The 26,384-nt window shown below is 44.1% G+C and overlaps 1 protein-coding gene and 1 long non-coding RNA gene across 10 annotated transcripts in view; one reads left to right on the top strand and one right to left on the bottom strand.

The window, feature by feature from the left end:
• Positions 1-25,779, bottom strand: part of Gck (glucokinase) — a 42,280-nt gene extending 16,501 nt beyond the window's left edge. Inside the window, exon 1 of one of the 9 annotated variants that reach the window (XM_063234423.1) lies at positions 25,491-25,779. In XM_063234423.1, coding sequence (XP_063090493.1) covers positions 25,491-25,688 — 198 coding nt within the window. In that variant the 5' untranslated portion in view covers positions 25,689-25,779. The other 8 variants (XM_063234416.1, XM_063234414.1, XM_063234415.1 and 5 more) reach the window with 8 other exon arrangements.
• On the top strand, positions 22,119-23,123 carry LOC134472547 (uncharacterized). Its single transcript, XR_010042425.1, has 2 exons — positions 22,119-22,290; positions 22,703-23,123. It is a non-coding gene; the product is annotated as an uncharacterized LOC134472547 (long non-coding RNA).
• Positions 25,780-26,384: the final 605 nt, after the last annotated feature.

The raw sequence follows: 26,384 nt of genomic DNA, 5'->3' as shown, positions 1-26,384 counted from the left end.
GTTCGATCCCTGGTACCAAAAAGAGAACTGTAAGTCAATAAACTGGATAATGTAGGTGAAACGAAAACATTCCTAGAAACACAAGAACTGCCAGAACTAACACAGGAAGAGACTTTTAAAAATCTGGTTAAACTAAAAACAAGTCATAAGGAAGTTGAACTGCTAATTAAAAACCTACCAAAAGAGGCAAAATACCGGAGCCAGATGGCTGCACGGGTGAATTCTACCAAACTTTTAAAATTAATAGCCATCTTCTCCCACTTTTCTGAAAACACCAAAGAGAAAGAAATACTTCCTGAGTTGTTCAGTTTCCCTGATTTTGAACCCAGATGATGACCCTGCAAGAGGGCTATGGCCAATGTCCTTTATGAATATAGATGCAGAAATTTCCAAATGCTAGCAAACATAGGGAAGATGCACAGCATATTAAAAGGATTACACACTGTGACTGTGAGAGCCGTTGAAGTTGAATACACATGCAGGGCTGTGGCGTGGCCCAAGCATGGCTGAACGGAGAACAAGGAGACACCTCAGGGTCAAGACAGGCCACAGCTGAGGACACCTGGAGACTTTCTCCTAGGGTAGTTCTCATCGCCTGTTAATTAGCATCGCCTGTTCCTTGGAGGGGTCCGTGAACCCCTCCCAAGACCCCTCTCTGGTTTCCTGTGTTTTCCAGTTTAACCCCTTCCTTGTTTGAATACTAAGTAAATAAATAGGGCCATCCAGAGACATTGCCTGTCTCAGCCGCCAGAGTTGGGAACTCTGCAGAGGGATTTGGTTCACCTGGTGCCCTGAGGATCATGCCACTTGTCTTGTTCGTTTGGTCCTTCACTGTGCACTTGTTTGGGAGATTGGGCATCTAGGCACAGACCCCAGTACATGACCAAGCATGATGTTTTCTAGGGTTGCAAAAGTGATTCAACATATAAAAACCAGTTGATGTAATAGACCACATTAATAGGATACAGGAGAGAAACAACATGGCTGTATCAATTGATCCAGAAAAGTATATAAACCAGGTATAGAGGCACACGCCTGTGATCCCAAAACTCAGAAGGCTGAGGCAGAAGGATCATTGCAAATTTGAGACCAGCCTGGGGCTACAAAGTGAGCTCAAGGCCAGCCTGAATTACATAGCAAGATCCTGTCTCAAAACAAAACAGAAAAATATCTGAAAAGTTCAGCATCCTGTCATGAGCAGAACTCTCTAGAAGGAAATTTCAAGGACACAATGAGTCATAGATGAAAATCACACAGCTAACATTGGACTCAGTGGCAAAAGACTTACAGTTTTTCCCACTAAGATCAGGAAAAAGGCAACAACAGTGTCTATGTTTGCTGGAATATAGTCCCTAGTCCTGGAATTTCTAACCAAAGCAACTGGGGAAGGAAAATAAATAAACAGAAATCTAACTTGGAAAGTGCTTTGATCGGAATGTGTCCTCTTGAAATTCATGTGTAAAATCCTAACCCCCAAGGTGATGAGACTGGGAGGTGAGGACTTGAAGAGGTGATTGGGTCATGAGGGCAGAGCTTTCATGGATAGTATTAATACCACTAAAAAGTGTCCTCTGCTCCCAGGAGCCTCTGCGTCCTTGGGGTGGGGTGGGGGGTGTGAGAAGGCAGCATGAGAATGGCCCTCACCCGCCGGTGACCTCGGGCTTCCTAGACTCCAGAACTGTGAGAAATAAATTTGTGTTGCTTGTACATCACCTGGTATGTGGTATTTTGTTATGGTAGCTAGAATGCACTAAGACAGAAAGGAAGACGTAAAATTATTTCTGATGACAAGAATTTCCATGTAGAAAAGCATAAAGAACTCCTATAAACTCATACAAAGGTTCTAGCTCAAAAGCCCGCTCAACAAAGTTGCAGGATACAAAAAATCATGACACAATAATTAGTTGTATTTTTATATTCTGACAAAAGTAACCCAAACAATAAGAAAACATTTTCATTCATGATAGCATCAAAAAGAATGAAATTCTTAGGAATGAACTTAATCAAGGAGGTGAAAGACTCATACACAGAAAAACCATAAACACTGCTAAAATAAATTAAAGGAGGCTGAAATTAGTGGAAAGACATTGGGTTCATGGCTTGGAATACCATGTTGCTGAGATGATACAACTACCCAAAATGATGTGCAGATTCTAGACAGTTCCTTTCAAGATCTCAAATTTTTCAGCAATGGGAAAACCCATTCTATAATGCATGTGGAATCTCAAAAGACACCAAATAGTCAAACCAGTTTTGGGGGAAAAAGGCATAAAGTCAGAGGATCTGCATGTCTTGATTTCAAACTTACTAGAAATCATTGACCCAATGACAGATGTTTTGATCAATTCTAGATTCTAGAATAGAATCTAGAAAAAAAAAAGCATTCCAAACCCAATCATTTATTTTTTGGCAAAGATGCCAAGGCCTTTCAATGAAGGAAAGAACAATCTCTTCAATAAATAGGATTAGGAAAATTACATTGTGAAAGAATAATTTGGACTATTTCCTTACACCAGAAAAAATCCTTATGACCTCAGATTTGGCAATGAGTATATTTTTCCCATGATAATTATGTTTTGTTTTTTTTTTTGTCTTTTTCGTTTTTATCGGTACCAGGGCTCGAACTCACGACTGCCTGCTTGCAAGGCAGGTGCTTATGCTGCTGAGCTAAATCCCCAGCCCCAATAATTATGTTTTAAAGATAGGATTCTCAATTTTCTTTTTGGTACTAGGGATTGAACTCACAACCTTGCACTTGTGAGACAGGTGCTTATGCCACTGAGCTAAATTCTCGGCCCAAATGAGTATATTTTTTAATGCTGGGGCTAAATCCCTGGCCCAATGAGTATATTTTTTAATGCTGGGGATTGAACCCAGAGCCTTGTGCATGCCACAGAAATGCTCTATCAGTGAGCTACACCCCCTCCCTAACAATGACTTCTTCAGCATGAAACAAAATGTACTTGCAACACATGGGAAAATAGATGAGTCAGACTTCAGTGGCATTTAAGAGGTGGATGTGGTGGTTTATGCATGTAATTCTAGCTATTTGGGAAGCCAAGGCAGGAGGATTGCTTGAACCCAAGAACTGGAGGTCACACTAGGCAACATAGCGAGACTCCTGCCTTAAGACACAACAAGCCCCCTGCCTTCTGTTAGTTAAAAGGCAATCCATAGAATGGGGGACATATTTGCAAATCTTATTTGGTAGGGATTTGATATAATTTGCTCTTAGAGCCAAGTCACCAGAAGATAAACAGCCCTATTTACTGGACAAAGGATTAGAGTAGACATTTCTCCCACGAAGATTTAGGAATGGACAAAAAGCAAAGAAAAGCTATTCGCCATTATCAGTCACCTGAAAACCATGAGCTGCCACTTCACACCCACTAGGACAGCTATATCAAAAAGGGACTGAGACCAGAAAATAGCAAGTATTGGCAAAGGAGAAGAAATTTCTCAGGAGAAAGTGAATTCCTCATACACTGTGGGCGGCAATGTAAAAATGGTTCAGTTGCTATGGAAAACAGTTCTGTAGTTCACCAAAAAATTAGACACAGAGCTACCATATGGCCCCGTAATTGTATTCCTAAGTGTTCCCTTAATTGAAAACAGGGACTCAAGCAAATGCTTGCATGCGACGTCCACCGCGGCAGTATTCACAGTAAGCAAAAGGCAGATGCAGCCCACCTGTCTACCGACAGATGAATGAACCCAGTTTTACACGCCTGCCATCGGGGTGGTCAGCGGCGGGAATGAACGCAGCTCTGGATAGGCTGCCACCCGGATGGCTCTTGACCACGCTAAGCTACGTCAGCCCTGCAAAAGGGCTTTTGCATGAATTCCGCTTACATAAACATAAAAGGCAAACTGACAGAAGCGGAAAGTAGAAGAGTGACAAGGAGGGCTGGTGGGGAACGGGAAGGTCCTGAGCTCCTGAATGGGGTGATGAAATCATTCTGGGAACCGTGGCAGCGGTTGTGCAATGCTGTGAGTGTACTGAGTTGTGCCCTTAAGAATGGTTCACACGGCAGCCTTGATGGGTACACATTTCATCTATTTCCCTATTCTTCCCTTCTACATGAGTGGTTTTGCTCCACTGCATGTTTCTACCATTATGTGTTGTCATAGGGCCAAAGTAACAGGGTCAACAGACCGTGGACTGAAACTCTACTCTACTTCCCTTCTACTCTGTTTCCCTAGTAAAAGTGTGTTTTTTCCTCCTTGAATGGAATCACCACCTGGTCACACCAGTATGCCCTTCCCTCCTGCCCTGCAGGCATCCTGGGCCCCCGGGCTGTTCCTAAGTGAGAGGTCAGCGGAGGCAAGGATTGGGGAGGGCTGTTCAGACACCTAAGTGAGCAAAGGGACACAGTGAAGGAGCTCAATGTAGGGGGCTACTCTCCCCAAATCCTGCCATTCTGTTGGGGGAGGGGCTAAGAGGAAAGAAAGCAGAGATGAGAACTCTGTTGTGGTTCCCGGGACATTTTGCTGTCTATGAACAAAGAGATGAGATGCCTACTGAGTTTTAGAGGGGAAAACCCCATAAGCTTGGCTTGACAAAGCCTTCGAATGTTCAAGCCAAAACATGATCCCCGGGGCCCCCAACATCGTCAGCAAGAAGGCAGGATGTGGGAGGTGGTACCTGCTCCCCACTGCCATGGGCATCATGGCCAAAGGGTCTGACAAGAAGACTGGTGGGAATTTGAGTTCACCCTCAAGCAGATCCAGCATCCCCGCTAGGTATACAAGTACCCAAGCAAGGGCCCTGCTTAGTGAGATTTTGTTGTTGATTTGGACACTGTTTCCTATTCTTTCTCTTCCCACCAGGAGTTTTAATGATGGATACTGCGATACTTTGGGTCTTAAGTGTCCCCAAAGGCCCGTGAGTTAATTAAGGTTTGGTCCCCAGGCCAGTGCTGTAGGGAGATGGTGGTGCCTTTAAGAGGCTGGGCCTAGAGAGAGGTCTTTAGGTGTTTGGGGGGTGTGACCTGGAAAGGGATCATAGAACCCAGACCCTTCCTCCTCTCTCTTCCTGGCCATAGATGAGTGGTTTTGTTCCACTGCATGCTTCTACCATTATGTGTTGTCATAGAGCCAACAGACCGTGGACTGAAACCTCTAGAACTGTGAGCCAAAATAAATTCTCTCTCTCTCTCTCTGATTTTATGAGATATGGTCGTGGAATGTAGTTCAGGCTGGGGGTGAACTCACTGTGTAGCCCAGGCCAGCTTCAAACTCACAGTGATCCTCCTGGCTCAGCCTGCAGAGTGCTGGGGTTAACAGGCATGTGCCACCACGCCTGGATCTATTCCAGTTTAGTACACGTACTGAGCACATAAGCAGGGTCCACCTAGTGTTTAGATCTCAGGGACCTCAGCTACTTAGCGGAAAAGGACAAGAGACTTTCAAACTGACAAAGCCACAGAGGCTTTGCTCTGTAACAGTGGGATAGGGTCAGCCTCTCCCCTGCAGCCCTTGATGTGGAAGAAGCACATCGTAGGGGACTTTGCAACTCAGAGGTGTGAGTGATTCAGGTAGCTCAGAGCCAGGCATGCAGAGGGGCTCTCGGCCCCTGAGTCTGTGGCAGACCAACAATGCATAAAGGATCGACCCAAAATCCTGTGCATTGGAAGGGGAGGCACTGCTCAAGTGGCATTTGGGCCAAAGAGGGATTCTCCCTTGGATTACAGGCCTGCTAGGGATTTGAACCTAGGGCCTTTACCCTGAGCTTTCCCAGCCCTTTTAAAATTTTTGTTTGGAGACAGCTCCACTAAGTTGTCCAGGCTAGACTTGAACTTGCCATCCTCCTGCCTCAGCTTTCCAGAATGCAAGTTTTACAGGTCAAACCCATCATATATGGATAAATCTCAGCCTCTCATAAATGAACCTTTCTCAGACCAGGAGAGCTCTGGTTGGAAAGAGTGTGGTTGACAGACAAAGAGGCACACAGGAAGCATCCTCATTTAATAAAAACTAGGTGGAAAAATCAGTGAACAAAGAATTTCTCCCCAGATGCTGAAAACTCCAACCCAGAGAAGATAATCAAGAGGAAAATTAGAATATAGGAATCAGTGATGATACAGCAAACACACAAACATAAGCAACAGTAACTTAATTAATAAATCCCAGCCTAGTTTTTCTTAAGACAAAACAAAATAAGCAGACAAGTAAACAAGCACCCAATAAACAGGCTGGCGGAGCACACTCAATCTCAGCACTCTGGGAGCTTGGGCAGGAGAATCACAGTGTTAGCACAGCTCCGGCAATTTAGAGACTGAGTGAGAACCTGTCTCAAAATTAAAAAAAAAAAAAAAGAGAGAACTAGAGATGTAGCTCCATGCAAAGGCCCTGCGTTCAGTCCCTCATACCAACCAATCGATAAATAGAGAAACGGGCAGATAAATAGAGAAATAACACAGATGGGCACTTGATGGTCTGATGGAACAAAAAAGACATTAAACAACCTGAAGAATGAAGAAGGGATTCAATGACATGGAACTTTCTAGGCAAGATTTACATTTTGAAAATAGACAGGATATAGAAGATTTTCAAATAATGTCAATTATCAGAATTGAGAGGAAATTTTAAATGATAGGAGCAATGTTAACAAATGGTGGGCTTGGAAGTTGGCCATGAAGGTGAAGGGTCCTTTTGTAATTGATGACATGAGGGTCCCTCCATAGTGGGGGGCAAGCAGGGGCAATCCCTATAACCTCAGCACTCTAGGAGGCCGAAGCAGGGGGGTCACAAGTTTGAACTCTGGATGGGGAACTTAGTCATTTAACAAGACCTTGTCTCAAAGTAAAACAGAAAGGGCTGGGGTGCAGCTCCAGGTTAAGGCCCTGAGTTAATCCCAGTGCTACAAAAGAAGAGGAGCAGCAGGAGGAGGAGGCCAGAGAGCCCAGTTCCACCTGCCCAGTGACCAGCCATTTGGTGTGGTAGCGGGACCTCCAGGCCAGCTCCTGGTGGCAGAACTCCTGGGGTGGGGCAAATACCTTCTTGCCTGGAGAGCCATCTCCTCTCCGTTGTGCCCACAGGGTTTCCGTTTGCTCAGGGCTGGGTGGCACTGGCTCTGGGGCCAGCACTGAGGGCCAGACCTGTCTGCCGTGTCCCCCACCTGCACCTGCTGGGGTTTCTGGGACAGGAAAGGCCACAGCACCTGCTCAGCTTCTGCTTCCGCTACATTGCTCTGGAGCCTGTAGTGACATCTAGAGCCAGGAGGGGAAGGTCAGGAGACTCAGGAAGGCTAGCACCAGGCCGGGAGCACCCTGCTTCTGGACTCCTGGTCCTGTGTGATGGTCAAACCCAAGGAGATCCACTGACTCAGGCCCATTACCTTGATGGATACTGGGGTGTTATCTGCTGAGCTCCAGGACAGAAGCTCTAAAATCAGAGGAGGGGGACATAGAGGTAGAGACCTAGTGCTTGATGGGAGCCTTGCAGGGAGGGAGGCAGGAACCAGGAAGTAAGGGGCACTCCCTGCTAGCTGACAACCCCAAATCTGTGCTGAAAAAGAGGCAAGACTGCTGCGGTGGCCCTCATTGCTTTCCGTAGAGCAGACACTGCCGCTGGACTCCTCCTGAGCTGCAGCCAGGACCCCAGATCTGCCCACAGCATCACTCCAAGGGGGCTCCCTTCCCCCAGATTTCTTGACTTCGGGTCCTCTCGACTCAGCCAACACCTGCCCTCTGGGTTTCCTGGGAGGTGGGACCACACCAGTGACCTTTGCAGCCACTTTGAAAGGTGCTGACAGTTTATTGACTTACAGTTGGATTACACTGGAGAATTGTGCCTCTTTCCAGGACCGAAGACAGTCAGTATGACACAGGTCCTGGAAGTTGGCCTCTGAGGTGGACCCATTTGCGACGGATGACCCAGGGATCCCTCACTGGTCAGGAACAAGCAATGACTGTTCCTGCCGCTATACAGCTGGCCTCTGCACTCACAGGCTCTGTTTCTAGGAATTCGTCTGTCCGTGGTTTGAAATAATTCAGAAAAAAAGCCGTAAGTGGGTGCATGCTTATAATCCCAGTACTCTGGGAGACTGAGGCCAGAGCAGTTTAGGGATTTAGCAAAACACTCTCAAAATTTAAAAAAAAAATGAGAACAGGATGATATATTGTTCAGTATGAAAGCTGTGGGTTCAATCTTCAATACTGCAAAACAAAACAAAACAAAGCAAGTCTCTGTGTTACAGAGTATGTGCCTACTTTTTCCCTCATTGCTCTAAACAGTGTAGCAATGCATTGCATTGTGCTAGGTAGTATAACTGATCTGGAGAAGATTTAAAGGATTTAGGAATGTGTCACCCTACAGTATGTGGCCAAAGGGACTGGGCAGAGGTGATTTAGTTAAGGACCCTGGACTATCTGTGAGGGCCTAAAGCCAGGGTCACATCAAATGGGAGAGGGGGGCAGGGGCCCAGAGGCTGTGCTGGCAGCAGAGGGAGGGCTCACAGTTGCTGGCTTGGATGACCGGGAGGGACCCTGGGTTCAGGAATTCATCAGCCTCTAGAAACCGGAAGAGGGAAGGAAATGGGCTCTCCCTGAAACTCCCCAGAAACAACCAGCCCTGCTGACACCTGTGTTAGCCTCCTGAGAGCCATTCAGACTCCAGACCTGGAAGTCAGCAAGTGTGCGCAGTTCTAAATTTGTGGCAATCTATTAGGTGGCACTCAGGACACTGGCATACCTGGGGAGGGGGGCGTGTACAGTGTTTTCAGCACTGGGGAGTAACCCCAGGCCCATTTTCATCCCCAGCCTTCTACCTGGGTGTAATGAGGCTGTGGAGGCTGAGCTTAACTGTGACAATTTGATTGCCTTGGGAGCCACCTAGGGGATTAGGAAACCATGCTTCTGGGTGGGTGACGGAGATGTGACCTCGGGTACCATACTGGTCCCTGGCCCCTTCCTGTCTGGCACCATTCTCCTGCTCTGCTTCCCAGCTACCACAGACTGAGTATTTTTGCTCCCCTGAGCTCTTCTGCCATGAGGTTTCTGCCTTGAAGCAGCTGGCCAAGGACCGAATCCCCTGACACCAAACAACATGAGTGTGGAAACACAACAGATTTCAGTAGTGACTCGCTAACCCTTCCGCGTGTTTGGTGGATTCCAGTACTGCAGACTCTAGAAAGAAATGCCTCAAAAATACAGAGGGATTGGGGGGCTCATTTTTCTTTTCTTCATTGGTTTTTTTTTTTTTTTAAGGGAGTGGGTTTTAAAATTTTTACTATTTTCTCTTATTCTTTTCTGTTACATTTGTCTAATGCTATTAATTTTCTTTTGCTCTTCAAAAAGATTTATCTCATTTTCTCTCCTCTTTTGCATCTTCATTTTTTTTTTTTTTTTTTGTCTTTTTCGTTTTTATCAGTACCGGGGATCGAACTCACGACTGCCTGCTTGCAAGGGAGGCGCTTATGCCGCTGAGCTAAATCCCCAGCCCCGCATCTTCATTTTTTGACTTTTTCAAATTTTACTTAGTTCATTTTCCCCACCCCAACACTTAAACTAGTATTACTGTTAAACTTCATTAACCTTTAGATCTTTAGTTGACTCTATGCTATCACTGTTGAATTCTTTTATATATTTAACGATGGTATAGTTGTTGAACTTAGTTATTTACTTTGTCTCTGTGTGATAATTACAATCTCATTCCTATTGTAAAGGGTGACAGAGTAGTAACTTTTGTGGATTTTTATGGTATGTCACTAGATCACGTCATTATCAGTTTCTGTGACTATCACTGCTGATTTTGCTGCTATTGCAAGAGTGGCACATTGTTATTAACTGGCTACTGTACACCGGGAGCTGGTTTGGTGTATCATCAACAGTATTGTAGTTTCTAGATAACCGATTGGTGGGCAAACTATGCTGCCCGTCACCCTCCCAGAATTTACAGAGTTAGTTGGGTCTTGGTAATGCAAAGAAGACTAATCTAAGATTAACTGAAGTTAGCAAAAATCAAAAGATGGCACAAATGGCATAAAAATCCTGTTTGCAGAAACAACAGAAAACTTTCCAAGAATGAGGAAAGAATTTAATATGTACATAAGTGAGACATACAGAACCCTAACAGAAAAGAACTTCTCCGTTATTTATTATAGTTAAAACCTCAGAAGTCCAACACAAGGATGAAATCTGTGTGTGTGTGTGTGTGTGTGTGTGTGTGTGTGTGTGTGTGTTTTGGGACAGGGACTTTATGCAGTTTGGGCTGGCCTTGAACTGGTCTTGAACTTGCAACTATCTTCCTGCCTCAGCCTCCTGAGTGCTGGGATTACAGGTGTATGCAACCACACGTGGCTAGGACAAAATTCTAAAAGCAGTTAGAGAAAAGCAACAAATCACTTATAAAGGTAAACTCACTAGAATTATAGTTGGCTTCTCAACACAAACCTTAAAGACCAGCAGAGCATGGAGTACAGTGTTCAAGGCCATAAAACAAAACAACTTCCAAATCACACTGATATATCCTGTGAAGGTATCTTTCAAAACTGTTGAAGAGATGAAGTTTTCATATGACAAAGAACACCTTAAAAATTCATTACTACCAAATCATCACTCCAAAAAATTCTCAAGGCTATTCTAGAAAGAAACAATGAAGGCAACAATATCAAAAAGGTAGGATGAACAGTAAAACTCATGAAGCAGGGGGAAAAGCGGAGTTAGAAACAGGAAAATACTACAATGGCAGGAATAACTCTATACCATTCAATACTGACTTTCCCTGTGCACAGTCTCTACCCCCAAAGACACACTTGGCAAAGTGACTGCTGAATCCTGTTCCATTATTAGCGAGGGAAAGTTGTTCCATTTAGTAAACATTTAGTGTAGGTCAATAGCAGGCCAATAGTTGTTTGTCTTAGTGTTCACATTACAATTATGGATCTCTTTTTTATGGGTAAGCATAGTACATTATTCATCTTTAGAGTTTTCCACAGTCATTTTTTGGTTTGATTTTCATTTTTGGTACCAGGAATCGAACTCAGGACCTCAAGCTTACCAGGCAAACACTATGGCACTGTGCTAAATCCCTGGCCCATTTTGTATCTGATACTATAGTTGATGCTGATTGTATTACTATAGCCAAGGTGACATAATTGATGATGGCATTCACAAAACAAAATCCAGTGGTATGTTGTATACAAGAAATACTTCTCATCCAAAAAGAGCTTCATAGCCTAAAAATCAAAGGATGAAAAGTATTATTTCATGCAATGAGAGCCTGTCAGCAAGCAGGAGTGGTGATTCTGTTTTCAGAACACCAGGCTAAAACTGACCAGACGAGGCAAAGAAGGTCACTGCATACTGGCTAAGGGAACAATTCCACAGGAAGAGATAATAACCAGCACACTCGACTTCATGAAATCAATGCTACTGGTCCACTGATGGGGACACGGAGGCCTGCACTGGACACACGTTTATCAGGTGAGCAAATAGGCTTGCATGGTTGAGGAGAGACCCCCCCCCAGCAGTGACCCTCTGCTGATGTGAGAACCCAGACTCTGCAGACAGATGCTGACCTCCCACACTGCAAGCGAGTGGGCCTGTGCCAGACGTGTGCCTTCCTCGATACAAGGGTGAGACCATCCACTAACTCCCAGCCAGCTCTGCTTCCCCTTGGGATGGGCACCAGAGACAATGAGTAACCCGCTACCTTGATCCTGGGTGAGGACAGTCCCTGTAGCAAGAGAAGGGAGCAAAGAGACTCCGGGATCATGGATGGTTAGTGCAAGACTCCATTTGAACCGTACTCCATGGCCTACATCCAGCAGAGACCAGAGGGCTGACTGTACTTCCCATCTACCAACAGGAGCAGTGACAGACCTTGGCGTGGATGGTAGCCACTGTCTGGGGTGAACAGGCAGAAGGGCCCCGGGTGCAGGGAGGGTACTTCTTTTTTTTTTTTTTTTTTTTTTTTCTTTTTAATTTTTTTATTTAAGAGGAAAAAGAGAAAAACACAAAACAAACCAAAGCGGCGTAAGGGTACACGCAATACAAAACTACAAACAAAACAAAACAAAACAAAACAAAACAAAACAAAAAAACATAACAGTAAGAAATCACCTGCTAGTAGATTACACACTATTTTCTTGAAAATAGTTCCTCAAATCACAGTATCAAAGAACACAAGGTGGACATTCAAACAGGGAGTCCGCAAACAGCAGCTGTGTTCAATGTTCCAAAAACATTGATATAGTCAGCTATTTAACACCCCCAAACACACTTGCTGTTATATCCGTTAGAGCTCTTTTTCTTTTTTTTTTTTTCCCTCTCTTTTTTACAACAAAACCCACACATCCTGGATTTTACTACTCCTTAGTGCTCATTACTTTCTTTGGCGGGGGGGAGAATACAGTCAAATATGGCAAAACAAAGCTGTCAGTCAATACCAAGGATAGACGTAGCACATGGTGCAGAACAGAGTACAAGTTTATCAACAATGGTTATCAACGTTGTCCCCTGTTTCCTTAAAAAGAATTGTCTATCTCACCAGATATCATAAAGTTGGACAAAACAGTAGAGAACAAGACCAATACAACTTAGGCATTGTAAACATTACAGGACTTCCAAAGAAGACAATAGTCAAACCAGAATGGGTATCTTAGTGAATCTTATTGTCTTCAAAGTAGTTGCCTATGTCTTCAAAATTGATACTATCATATAGAATGGAACAGAGTCTAATCAGTCAAAACAAGATCATGGGAGTACTACAGGACTTCAAAACAAGTTAATAGGAAATCAAAAAGAGTTACTATTTATAAGGGAGGGTACTTCTAAAGCCCATAGGCTCAGTGGAGAAAACTGTGACTGGCTGAATCCCAAGACTGCAGATCCCAGAAAGAAACTACTCATTCAAAAACAGGAATTTGGGCTGGGGATTTAGCTTACTGGCTCAAGCACTTGTCTGGCAAGTGTGAGTTTGATCCCCAGTAACAAAACAAAACAAAAAAAAAAAAGAAATTTTTTTCTCCGACTTAACTTTTTTTAAAATTTCACTAGTTTTTAACATTTTTATTTTATCTTTCACTGAGTGTTTTAGGGGCTTGATTTTTTTTTCTAGTTCAGGAATGCCTTTATTTCAATGGCAAAATAACAGTTGAAGAGTTGGTGTTTTTCCTGTAACAGTTAGGGGCTTGGTTTTTTTCTTCCATTTTTTTCATCTTTAGTTTATTTCTCTCCATTTCCTTTCCCTCTTTCAGTTTTTCTCTTCTTTCTTGTCTTTATTTTATTTTCCATATTTTCTTTGTTTGTCTCTTTTCTTCTTTTTCTTGTTTGCTGTTTTCTGCAACTGTTCTCTAAGAGTATTAACTTCCTCTTATTCCTCAGTAGGACCCCATCTCACTTTTCTCCCCTCCTTTTCATATATCAGTGGTTAATTTTTCATTCTAGAGTTACCCACCACTTATACATTTACTAGTATAACTACTGAGCTTTATGACTTTCTAGGTAGCTAGTTAATTTCATTACTGTTGAATACTGTGCTATTGTTAGTGAGGTAAAGTTGTTCCATTTAGTAGATATTTACTATAAGGCAATAGCAGGCCAAGAGTTGGTTTGCCTTAGGGTTAACACTACAATTATAGATCTCTTTTTTATGGTTAAGTGTAGTACATTATTGGTCCTTAGGATTTTTCAATACTTGTTTTGTGTTTGGTGCTGTAATTGATGCTGGTTTTATTACTATAGCCAAGGTGATGTCATTGATATTATTAAGTGGTTTTCTAGGGATTCCAATACATGAATTGCCTTGGGGGTCATTAACAATATTGTGGTACATTCCTGGAGAACTGAGTACCGGATCACATATGCTGCAATCTCTCACCCGAAGTAAAGGGAGGCAGTTGGACCCTGGGACAGAGGCAAAGGCCTACAGTTAGCCATGCCGAGAGGACAACACTGAAAAGTGGACATTGACTAATGGTAACAAAGCTTATCACTACAATCAATTTGTAACCCTCAACACAAAACTGGGAACTAAACACACAAAAAATTGAAATAAGAGAGGACAGCTAACAGAATGCCTCCAGAACCTCCCAACTCTTCCAAGCCAATGCTTGGGACATCGATGAGGAGGAAACAAAGCCACACACACATCATTATTCAAAATGATATAAAGAAAAATAACAAAATAGATCAACAAGGCATTAGGCAAAGCTCACAGCAGATGTATGTAAAAAGATATTGGACCAAAGAAACATAAAAATCAGCAAGTTTACAGAAGACACTAAAAAATGCTAGCAGAGCTAAACAAAGCAATGCAAAAGCATGGATTAGCACCATAGAAAATTATTAGAGACCATAAATAGGTTTCAAAAGAAATTCAGAAGATTAAACATTCTGTTGGTTCTGTAGAAGTGACCAGTGGGAGAATTAGAGGAGAGGGCTGACCATATACTCAAAGGTATCTTAAAAATAACAACAGAACATGAAAATGGATCCAACAGCTCTTAGATTATAGGAAGAAGACTAATTTAATATTTATAGGAATTAGTAAAAAATAAAAAAAACCAAAACAAATGGCATAAAAATCCTGTTTACTAAAAAAATATTATCTATTGGAATAATAGCAGAAAACTTCCAAATAAGAGGAAAGATTTTTATAATTTTTTGTTTTTTATCGGTACTGGAGATCGAACTCACAACTGCCTGCTTGCAAGGCAAGCGCTTATGCCGCTGAGCTAAAACCCCTGCCCCAAGAGGAAAGATTTTAATATGAAGATAAATGAAGCAGATATAACCCCAAATAGCTAGAATCAGAAAAGAAACTCTCCACAACACATCATAGTAAAAGTCCCAGAAGTTAAGAACAGTTAGAGAACAGTGACAAAAATCACTCAAAAAGGTGAATCTATTATAATTATAGGAAACTTCTCAATACAAACCTTAAATGCTGGAAGAAGTTGGAGTGAAATGTTTCATACCCTAAAAGAAAATGATTTTCAATCTAGGCTGATATATTCTGCAAAACTATCTTTCAAAATTGATGGAGAAATAAGATATTTTCACGATAAAGAGCACCTAGAGAAATTTATGGCCGGGCCAGAGATATAGTTCAGTAGCACAAGCACCTGCTGGCAAGCACAAAGTTGTCGACAACCCCTAGTACAAAAAAAAAAGAAAAAGAAATTCATGACCACCAACCACTTTAAACAATTCTGAGGGATATCCTAGAAAGAGACAATAGCTAATAATGACAAAAGATCTAATAGAATGTTTACACAAGGTAGAATGAATAGCTATGTAGAAGGGAAAGACAGGAAATCAGCAACAGGAATGACATGAATAAACCAGTATCTATCAGTAATAACTCTCAATGTGAATGGTCTCACTTCCCCAATCAAAAGACACAGCCTAGAAGAATGGATCATTAAACAAAAATCCAATGCGATACTGTATAAAAGAAACATATTTAACCCAAAAGAAACTCAAGACTAAAAATCACAGGATGGAAAACAATATTCCAGGCAAGGAGCACCCCTCCAGAAAGGCAGGTAAAGCTATCCTCTATTCAGACAAAGTAGATATCAAGCCTAAACTGATCAAAACATGCAAGGAAGGCCATTACATATTAGTTAAGGAAACAATCCAATAGGAAAAATAACAATTATTGATATATATGTGCCAAAGAATGGTGCCCCCAACTTCATAAAACAAGTATTACTGGACATAAAAGACCAGATAATCATAAACACAATTATAGTGGGCAACCTCAATACCACAGTCATAAAAGATAGATCAAATAGACAAAAACATCCACAGTAAAATAAGTGTTAAGTCTTAGAAAAGATGGACTTCATAAATATCTAGAGTATTCCATGCAACAACATTTCAGCACCACATGGAATTTTCTCTAAAACAGACTACAAACTAGCCAATAAAGCAAGCTTAAATTAATGAAAAAGAATTGGAATTATACTTTGCACATTATCAGCTTACAGCGCAGTGAACCTACAAACTGACAGAAAAGAAAACACAGAAAGTATGCAAATGCATGGGAACTAAAGAATATACTTAAATAGACAATGGGTCACAGAGAAATCAAGGAAGAAATAAAACAGCCCCTAGAGCTAAATGATAATGCCAGCATAACATACTGAATTAAAGGACACAATGAAAGCAGTCCTAGGAAAGAAGATGAGAGCTATGAGTGCCCACATTGCAAAACAAAGTGAGGCCACATAAATGACCTAATGGTGCACCTCAAATTCCTAGAAAAACAAGAACAATCCAAACCCAAAGCTGGTACAAGGAAGGAAATAATAAAGATCAGAGATGAAATCAGTGACACTGAGACAAAGAAAATGCAAGGGAGGGCTGGGGATTTAGCTCAGCGGCATAAGCGCCTGCATTGTAAGCAGGCAGTCGTGAGTTCAATCCCTGGTACCGATAAAAACGAAAAAGACAAAAAAAAAAAAAAAAAAAAAAAAAGAAAATGCAAAGAATGAATGAACAAGAGTTTGTTCTTCAAAAGAATAAAAACAAATGAGGCAAAGCCTTAGTCAATCTCATCAAACAAAGGAGACAAGACCCAAATTAATGCAATTAGAACAAGATGAAATCACAATGGGCACTGCCAAGATGAAAAAGATGATTAATAACTGCTTCACAAACCTGTGTGCCAACATATTGGAGAATCTGGAGGAAATAGATTCTTAGCTCTATATGAATTATCAAAAGAGGCAATAATGTGCAAGAAGTAAATTACAAAATCTCCCAACTAAGAAAAGCCTAGATGAATTCATTAACGGATTCTACAGAAACTTCATGTAACACTGACACTCCTCAGACTTTTTAGTGAAGTTGAAAGGGCAGTTCTTCCAAAGTGATTCCTGGAAGCTAACATTACCCTGAATCCAAAACTAGAAAAGAATTCAACCAAAAAAGAGAACCATAGAACAATCTCTTTAATGAAAATAAGTGCAAAAATCCTCGACAAGATACTGGCAAACAATGCAATGAATCATCAAAAAGATCACGCATCATGACCCAGTAGACTCCATCCCAGGAATGTAAGGATGGTTCAACATATGCAAATCAATAAATATAATACATGATATAAAAAGAACCAAGAACAAAATTACATGTTCTTTTCAATAGATACAGGAAACAACTGACAAAATCCAACATTTTTTTGAGACAGGGCTTCACTTTGTAGTGTAGCCTGGTCTTGAACTCACTATGTAGCCCAGGCTGGCCTTGAACTTGCAGTCATCTTCCTGCCTCAGCCTCCTGAGTTCTGGGATTGCAGACATGTGCTACCATGCCTGGACAATATCCAACATCTTTGCATGATAAAAACACTGAAAAAAAATACATCTAGAAGGACTTTGTCTCAATTTGATAAAAGCCATTTATAACATACCTACTGCCAACATCATATTAAATGGAAAAAAAACTGGAAGCTCTCCCTCTAAAATCAAGAACAAGATGAGAATGTCAATTATCACCAATTCTGTTCAACATGTTATGTAAAACATGAGCAAGAGTGATCAGGCAGGAAAAAGAGATAAAAGGAACATATAGGAAAAGAAAATTATCATTATCTTTAAAAATTATCATTATTTGCAGATGACATGATTTTCTACATAGAAAACCCCCAAAATCCACCAAAAGACTCTTAGAATTAGTAACCAAATACAGTAATGTATCAGAACACAAAATCAATAGCATTCTGCACACAAATAATGAATCAATAGGAGAAAGAAAACAAGAAGAAATATTATTCAAAATAACACCGAGAAAAATTAAATACTTAGCAATTAACCTGAGGAAATGAAAGACCTCTACAGTGAAGAACATATGATGGAAGTATGATGGAAAAGAAAATCAAAGAGGACACCAGAAAATGAAAGATTTTCTCTCTTCCTCGATAGGCAGAACCAATGTAGTCACAATGGCCAAACTCCGAAAATTCATATGCAGATTTACCATAATACTAACAGCACAGGACTAAAGGAAACAATCCTAAAATTCATATGGAACCAGAGGAGACCTTGAATAGCAAAAGCAATCCTGCTAAAAAGAGGAAAGTGGGAGACATCTCAATCCCTGACTTGAAATTGTATTGCAAAGATACAGTGATACAAATAGCATAACACCCAGGGTGTGGTGCCATGTGCCTGTGATTCCAGCACTCAGAAGGCTGAGGCAGGAGGGTCACTGTGAGTTTGAGGCCAGCCTGGGCTACATGGTAACTCAGCGCAAGGTAGCTACATGGTGAGACCCTCTCTCAACAACCCCCCAAACCAAACCAACCAAACAAATAAACAAACAAAACTAAAAATAGAAATTCCATTTGAACCCAGCTTTTCCCCTCTAGATATTTTCCAAAAACAGTTAAGGATATTATATTATAGTGACACATGCATACATGTTTGTAGCAGAACAACTCATAATAGTTGAATCTTGGAAACAGCCTATATGTTGATCACCAGATGAATGGATAAAGAAAATGAGAAATTTATATACAGTAGAGTACTACTTTGCCATAAAAATAGAAGCTTGAGTCATTTGTAGGCAAATGGATGTACCTTGAGGTCATAATATTAAGTGAAATAAATCAGACACACAAGCTTAAATGTCATAAAGTTCCTCCAATATAAGAAACCCAAGTTAGAAGTTAAAAGAAAAATAAAAGATAATAGGAAGTAGAGAGATAGCTTTTCCTCAAATAGGAAGGGATCAAGAGATCCCCAAAGAGCAAGGGAAGAAGGAGAAAGAAAGAAGGTGAAAAAATGAATGAAGATGTATTATGTACATATACCAACTCCACACAAGTAAACATCATGTACTGCAAACATGGACTAATAAAAAAAGGAAAGAAAAACCACTACTGCATATTAAAGATCTAGTAAACAACAACACAATTGTGGTGGGAGAGTCACTATGCCACTGTGATAAATGGATCAACTAGACAAAAAATAGCAGCAAAGAAAGATCAGAATTGAGGGCTATGTATATAGCTCAGCGGTACAGTGCCTCCCTGGCAGGTGCAAGATCCTGAGTTCAATTCCTGGTACACCCCCACCCAAAAAAATATCAGAGTTGAACCACACATTCATATAAATGGACTAGATAAATGTCTACAGTGTTTCACCCAACAAAAGCAGAACACATTCTTCCAGCAGAACATGGAACTTTCTCCAAAACTGACCACGTATTAGCCCATAAAGCATGCTTAAGTAAATACAAATGATGCAAAATTATCCCAGATCATAGTGCAAGGAAATTAGAAATGAACATCAGAAGAAATCAAAAAATGGACAACAGAAATGAACAGATATTTCTTGGAAAAAGTATGAATGGCCAATAGATACATAAAGGAATGCCCAGCATTGCTTGGCATTAGAGAAATGCAAATTAAAACAACACTGAGACTCCACGTTACTCCAGAAGAAACGGATACCATAAAGATATCAAGTAATAACAAATACTGATAAGACTGTGGAGGGTGGAAGCCGTGTGCCTTGTTGGCAGGACTGTAAAGCTGTATAACCACTATGGAAATCAATATGTTGGTTCCTCAAGAAACTAAAAATAGAGGGGCTGGGAATTTAGCTCAGCGGCATAAGCACCTGCCTTGCAAGCAGGCAGTCGTGAGTTCGATCCCTGATACTGATAAAAACAAAAAAGCCAAAAAAAAAAGAAAAAGAAACTAAAAATAGAAATTCCATTTGACCTAACTATTCCCCTCCCAAAAGACTTAGACACTGCATTACAGCAACCCACACATACCCATGTTTACAGTAGCACAATTCATGATAGCTCCATTTTGAAAGTTTCTTGTATGTCCATCAGCAGATGGATGCATATATAAAATACGGTCCACACACCCATGGAATATTAGTCTGCTAAAAGACAAACTGAGTAATTTTTGGAAGATGGATGTTCCATGAGACCATAACGTTAAGTGAGTAAATGACACACACAAGTTTAAATATCCCGTGGTTCTTCTCACACGGAAAATCCAAAGTAGAAATAAAAAGGAACCTAAAACATAGATAAGATAGGTGGAGCTTTTTCAGATTGGAAGATGACCAAGAGATGCAAATAGAGAGGAAGGAAGTGGGGAGGCATAAAAAGGGCCCGAACTGATTCTCCATGATGCGTGTAATCATGATGCTCTGCAGTCATATACTAAGAAAAACTAGACTTCTAAACAATACCATTTGAAACAGTGTTTGTCTTGATAATTGCCATTTTTGATCTCCTTCAATTTTGGGCCTGAGCCCCAGGCCCCCTATTTCATAGCTGGGACCAGCACCTCTCCCAGAAATGGGAAGGCCGTGGGGCAGCCCTGGAGACTGAGTGTGGGGACCCAGTCCATGAGGTGGCTCACCCTACAGGCTGCTATGAACCAGGCTCAGGATAGCTCTGCTGGGTCTTTTTTGAAGGGATTCACTGTTCACCCAGGAGCACGCAAGTACACAGGAATACACCCAGCAGGGTTTCTCTTCACATCTGGGGAAAAGCACCAGATCTCCAGCCCGTACATTTGCCTTCACCATGTCTAGCCAGGCCTCTGCTTTTGCCAATCGAAGACATCATCATCCGTCCCTGGATGGCCTGAAGCATCCCCTTTGAGCAGGATCTCTGATCCAAAACATAGCTCCAGGGACAGGCACTAGTAGGACTTGGCCCAGGACCCAGGCTGTCTACCGCCTGCACTGTGTGGCCCCCTGGGTAGAAAGGTTGTTTTTCTTTCTTTTGCCATCATTAGCTCCACAGCAGCGCACGGGCGGGCATTTGTGCTGACTTTGTCATTTCACACAGAGGAGGAGAGGACCCAGGGGAAAACATGCCCAAGGACTGAATCCTGCACCAAGCAGGGGAGGCGTGGGTGTGTTCTCCCACAGCGTTTCATAGCCTGTGCCCCATTCCCGTCTCTTTTTACTCACATTCCAGCCCAGGGTTGCTCAGAGGACACCTGGACCTCCATTTGGTGCTGGAAAGAGTGGTTGTTCTGTCCTCCTCCCCAGGGGCCCCCTGCTCCTAGGCTCCTGGGAAATGCTTCCTGGGCAGAAGAGGAAGCCTTCCTCTAGGTGCCTTGGTCACAATGTGGTGCTGCCTCAAAATCCAGCAGTGAGTTCTGCCCACTAAAACCCCAGTCCCATGAACCCCCTAGTGGGGGCTCTGAACCCCTCAGAGCCTCTCCTCAGTGGAGACTGTTTCAGGGACCTCTAGGTATTCTGACGCCCAGGTGCAGAGCCAGTCTGGGAAGCAGAGGCCTTGCAGCCCCACAAGGTGCCCTAGATCCTGTGTAAACCAGACTGTGAGGAACCACTGGGTGCCTAGGACAGGAGGAACATGGATGCTTCCAGAATGCCCCACACAAACAAAGCTACCTTCTCTTTCTTGGCTGCTTCCATCCTGTCTCTGTCATCCAGCATCTGCGCAGCAGCCAGCCCGGGGAGCTGGGACCCTGCAGTGTCCCCCACCAGGCTTCCAAAGCAGAGATATCCCGGCTTCTCCCAGCTCAGTCCCGGCCAGCCTAGGGCCTCTGGGAGATGACGGTCCACCTCAGGCTGGTTTGGGATTTGAGGTTCAATCACAGTTTCCTCCTTTTCATTGTCTGTTCCAGCCCCTTCCCTTTGGTGGCCCCCTCAGGCCGGATGTTCTCCAGGGAGGGCCATGGAGGCCCCAGGCCACGTCCTCACGTTGACTTTCCTGGGGCCGTGATGAGCAGAGAGGAATAGATGGCCTGTCAACAGAGTCAGCAGAAAACGTCTGTCCCCTCCAGTGGCTTGCAGACAGCGCTGGGTAACGAGGCTGCAGGGGACTGCGTTCCTCACGCCCCAGCCTGCTTATCTGGGCCCCGGAATCACTCACTAGTTCCTGCTCCCTCCAGGTATGGAGTAGAGGACTCTCCTGCCAGGGCCTCTGACCCTGAGAGGGCCCATGGTCGCCATGGTGACCATTCTGTTATTAGAGCTGCCATGCATAAAACTGGGACTGATGGCAAAAGGCTTCCATCCCCATCACCAGGGTGACTGCTCCGTCACCTTGTTACCACAGCAACCCCAACGTAGTAAGACAGTGCCACCTGCTCAGTTCCCAGGCCAGTACCTCAGAGTCTCCTGCATTCACATCCAAGGAACAGAGAAGTCTGGGGGCCAGCAGAAAGAAGCAGGGGCCCCCTCCACGTGCCAGGACCCTCAGGGAGCTTTTTGCTGTCTTCCCTCCCACCTACCCTGAAGCCTGAACCACTGAAGCCTGGCTGAGATTGAAGCTTCCGAAACAGAGCCCCTTCCTGCCCTCCCCCAGGAAGCCCCAACCCGGATGCACAGAGGTCAGCGGGCAGATGGAACTGGAGGTCGGGGTGCTAGAGCCTTCCCAGGTTCTGGCTTAGGGGTTGTTCCATAGTCTAGACCCAGTGTGCTGTTTCTGGCAAAGGACTCTGATTCAGTGCATATTTATGGCATTTCTCAGTCAGGGATGATTTTTCCTGCACTCCACATGCTGGTGGTTACCGGATGGGACGGTGCAGGTATAGGGCGAGAGGACTCAGGACCAAGCCCTAAGCCTCTGTGGTCCTGAGATCCAGTGGGGGGTAAGGACAAGTGGCAGCGATGCCCTGCCCTTTAAAATCAACTTTTATTGACTGGCATGGAGGGTAGTTTTCATTTTTCAGTGCTGCAATAGAAATCTTAGTATTTCACCGGATTAAACACGGGTGGGTGTTTCTTCTGGATGGCTTGCAGGAGCTGGATTTCTAGCTCAGATGCTGTGTGTCTACCGCTTTGGCAGAGAGGACTACAGGCCTCTTCAAACGACTTCAGCAATGTGTCAGAGCTTCTGCCAGCAGTAGGAATTTGGCTACACCCCAGTTTTCCAAAGCTTGCCTCTCTTCTTTGGAGAAGCTCTGATCCTCACTATTGCCTGTGGTCATATGTCTCCAACTCCTGCGGGTTTCCGGTGCAAACTCTTCAGGCTCAAAACATGCCCTTCAGCATTCAGCATGGATTCAGCCAGACTCCAGGCCTTGGACTTTCAACACTATCCCCTTGCTCTCCAGCACACACATGGCCAGTTTACATTTTCCCCCTCTGATCTGGCAGATGGCTGTTTGGACTCTTCCACTTCTGATCCTGTAAGAATACCTAGTAAATCCTTCATATAAGCTCCCATATATTTTATATTAAATACACCCTCTAGTGAACCCTGTCTAATGCATTCATGACCTTTGCATCCTCCTTTCTGTTCTCGAGTGGGGCCTGGTGCCACCAAAGCTGCGGGAGGTGTGCATACACAGGTTTGGAGCAGCGGACACCCTTGCAGGGCCTTGCTGCTCATCCCCTCTTTGTCTTCCTTGCAGACTTTCTCCCACATTCTGTGTAGGGAAGCACCATAGCTATCATAAGGCAATCTAGCTGTCTCAACAGCAGTGTATTCCAAGTCCAAGTTCCTGGTCTTTGTCCAGGGTGGCCAACTCCCCAGCTGGGGAGGAGTGTCTCTAGGACGAATGCAGCTTCTGGGACACCTCTGCAGAGAAGGCAGTCTTAAAAGGAGGCACTTGCCTCCTCAATTCTGAGAATTTCTGCCTGGCTCCCCACCTTTTGTCTTCCGCAGCTGAGATTACTTCCCATCCAGATGCACTTGGGTCCCTGCCTCTTTCTTGTTTTCTTAGGCAGGTAGTTAGATATTAGTGGGCCCAGTTTCAAACTAGCATGTGATGCCAGTTAAGTAAAGGCTTCATTGTATAATACATTTATAATCATTAGGTAGGTCTCATCTGGAAAGCCATCCCACAGAGTACACTGACATTTAAGGTTACATGTTGTGCTCAGCCCTGCTGATACCTGGCCACCTGGCAGTCTAGTTTCACAGCAAGGTATAGGGCATTCCTGGCTGCCACAGACTATAGCCCAATGGTACCAGGAAAGCAAATGTTTCTTGAAGACCCTCCTGCTTTGAGCTGAGACTTGGTTTAAAAGAAGAATTTATCTTTTGTAAGTTTCTTACATGATTAAAGTCCCTCAGAAAAGACTACCCATCTAAAAAGGACAAGAAGACATTATACAATTTCAAAGTAACTTCTAAGAAAAATGTCAATAAACATCATAATCACCATGGTTCTCAGCCCCAGGAATTATTGTGCATAAAAAGCACCAAACTCTCACTCAGTGCAGTTATCTTGGTGGCACTGCCCGCCTACTTATCTAAAGGTGTAACTTCCTCTAGATCTTCTTTACAATTCTGCCTAGATTTCTGCACAGCCACTTCTGTGTGTCAACTGAATTCTTTTATCAAAGAACCAAGGACCAAGGAGTAAAGGCCCAGTTCCCTCAGCATCAGGACCCCGGTTACTAGTGACATATTAGTGATGTAGCTGGTGGCAGAACTCAGGCCATTGGTGGCAGACTATGTCTGTCTTTCCTCTGGTCCGGAGAACCCTGCAGAAACTGGAACACATCAACAAGGGGGCAATGGTAGTGTTCCCAGGGCTTGGCTTTCTAAAAACTCTGCCTGACGGCATCCCATCTGTGTACTTGGGCTGAGAGTGTAGAATACTCTAAGGGTAGAGCACTTGCCTAGCCTGTGAAAGGCCCTGGGTTCAAACTCCAACGCTGCAAAAAAAAATGTTTGATTTTTGGTGATTGGTCAGGTCATGGAAACCCAATCATACGCTCCCTTCCACCTCCCTTTCTCATATGAGGGAAACAGGTCAGCTGCCTGGCCTTGGCTAACTGGATGAGGGGGTGCAGGAGCAGGGGGCATGGTGTAGCTGAGCTCCTAATCTGCACTGACTTCCTTGGGGTACATCCCTAGACCAGCTTTTTACCTGGCCTGTTGGAGTTCTGCTACAAAGGCAGGTAGGTACTGCTTTGACCAAGGGGGAAACTCACGGGGTCATGAGCTTCCAGTGTGGCTCCTGTCATGCCTGCTAAGTGGTTTTTTTTCTCCAGGGCTCAGCACCAACAGCAGAACTGAGCACAACCGCTATGCCCACCCCCCAAGGTAGTGCATGCTGTGTTCATCACCTCAGTGTCCTGCTCTGAAATCCCTGTCTCCGTAACTTCAGACTTGAGTACCGACACAAGAACCAAATGAGCAATTCCTGGATGTTCTTCATATATATTCCCTAAATTTGCATCACTGTATTTGCTTTCTCTTTCATACACACATGAACTCACACACACACACACACACACACACACACACACACACACGTACACATATGCACGAACGCTTTAAAAGGAAGCTGAAGACATGATGTTCCCTTACCCCATCTGTATCTCCAGGAAACAAGGAAATCTCTTCCCCAAGCACAGCACGCTATTACAGTTTATATCTGCACCACACCCCCTTCCCCCCTCCCCCAACCCTGACCCAGGGCCTTGTGCTTGGCGACTGGATCCTGGCGTGCTATGCCTGGCTTTGTGCTGGGAGGTGTGGTCTGATCAGAAAAATGGGTCGCTGAGGGTGTGGCCTACAAGGTTTCTCTCCCTCCCTGGCTCCTCTGTTCTCTATTTCTGGGCGAACATTCACCAGCAGCCGTTGTGCGCCAGGTTTGCTAGGCCGTCGAGACTTGCAACCAGCGACCATGGATTGAAACCTGAGCCAGAATAAACCTCTCCTTCCTTTGGTTGCAGTTGTCAGCTGTTTTATCCTAGGGAGAGAAATGGTCAAGACAATGACCAAAGCCAGGAAATTAAAATATATCCAAAGCCAGGCATAGTAGTACATGCTGTAGTCCTGGCTACGTGGGAGTCTGAGGTGAGAGATCGGTTTAGCTCAGGAGTTCGAGACCAGCCTGGTCAACGTAGTAAGAATGTTTCTCAAAACAAACAAGCGAAGTGACTGCTAGGCTGCAGCTCCTTGATGAGGGGACTGCAAGCCACCACGCCCCAGCTCGCCCAACGCTCTCCCCGGCCTCAGCCCCGCCCTCCCTGCCCTCAGCCCCCCCACCCCCAGCCCCGCCCTCAGCCCTGCCCCTCTCCGCCCCGACTGGCCATCGGGCTCCGCCCTCCCGGCTCAAGCCCGGCGTCTTGACCTAGCCCCGCCCTCCAGGTAGAAACCTCCGCCCCGCCTCGCGGAGACGCAGCTCGCTGAGTGGTCGCTGCCTCTGTTGCTGTAGCTGCCGCGCCAGCTTCCTGCAGAGGCTCCCTCAGCCGTCCAGGGCCCCTAGGTCTGGGCCCGGGTACTCCGGCACCCCGGCACCATATCAGAGAAGAGCATGGAGGCAGCGGCCGACTGCGTGCAGAGGGCCTCAAAGAGAAGAAGGTGGAGGAGAGGGCAGGCCGCAAAGAGCGAAAGAGGTGGTGGAGGAGGAAGAGAGAGGCGCAGTGGAGCGAGAGGAGTGGGAGGAGGGGAGGGGGACGAGGGAAAGCAGTTGCCAAGAATAGAACTGAGGTATAGGAGTTTGCTAAGCATTTTGGTGTT

The sequence above is a fragment of the Cavia porcellus genome, unplaced genomic scaffold, assembly GCF_034190915.1.
Source record: "Cavia porcellus strain 051 isolate PalLab524CR breed Dunkin Hartley unplaced genomic scaffold, mCavPor4.1 scaffold_23, whole genome shotgun sequence".
Taxonomy (NCBI): Eukaryota; Metazoa; Chordata; class Mammalia; order Rodentia; family Caviidae; genus Cavia; species Cavia porcellus.
This window is presented reverse-complemented; position numbering and strand designations above follow the sequence as displayed.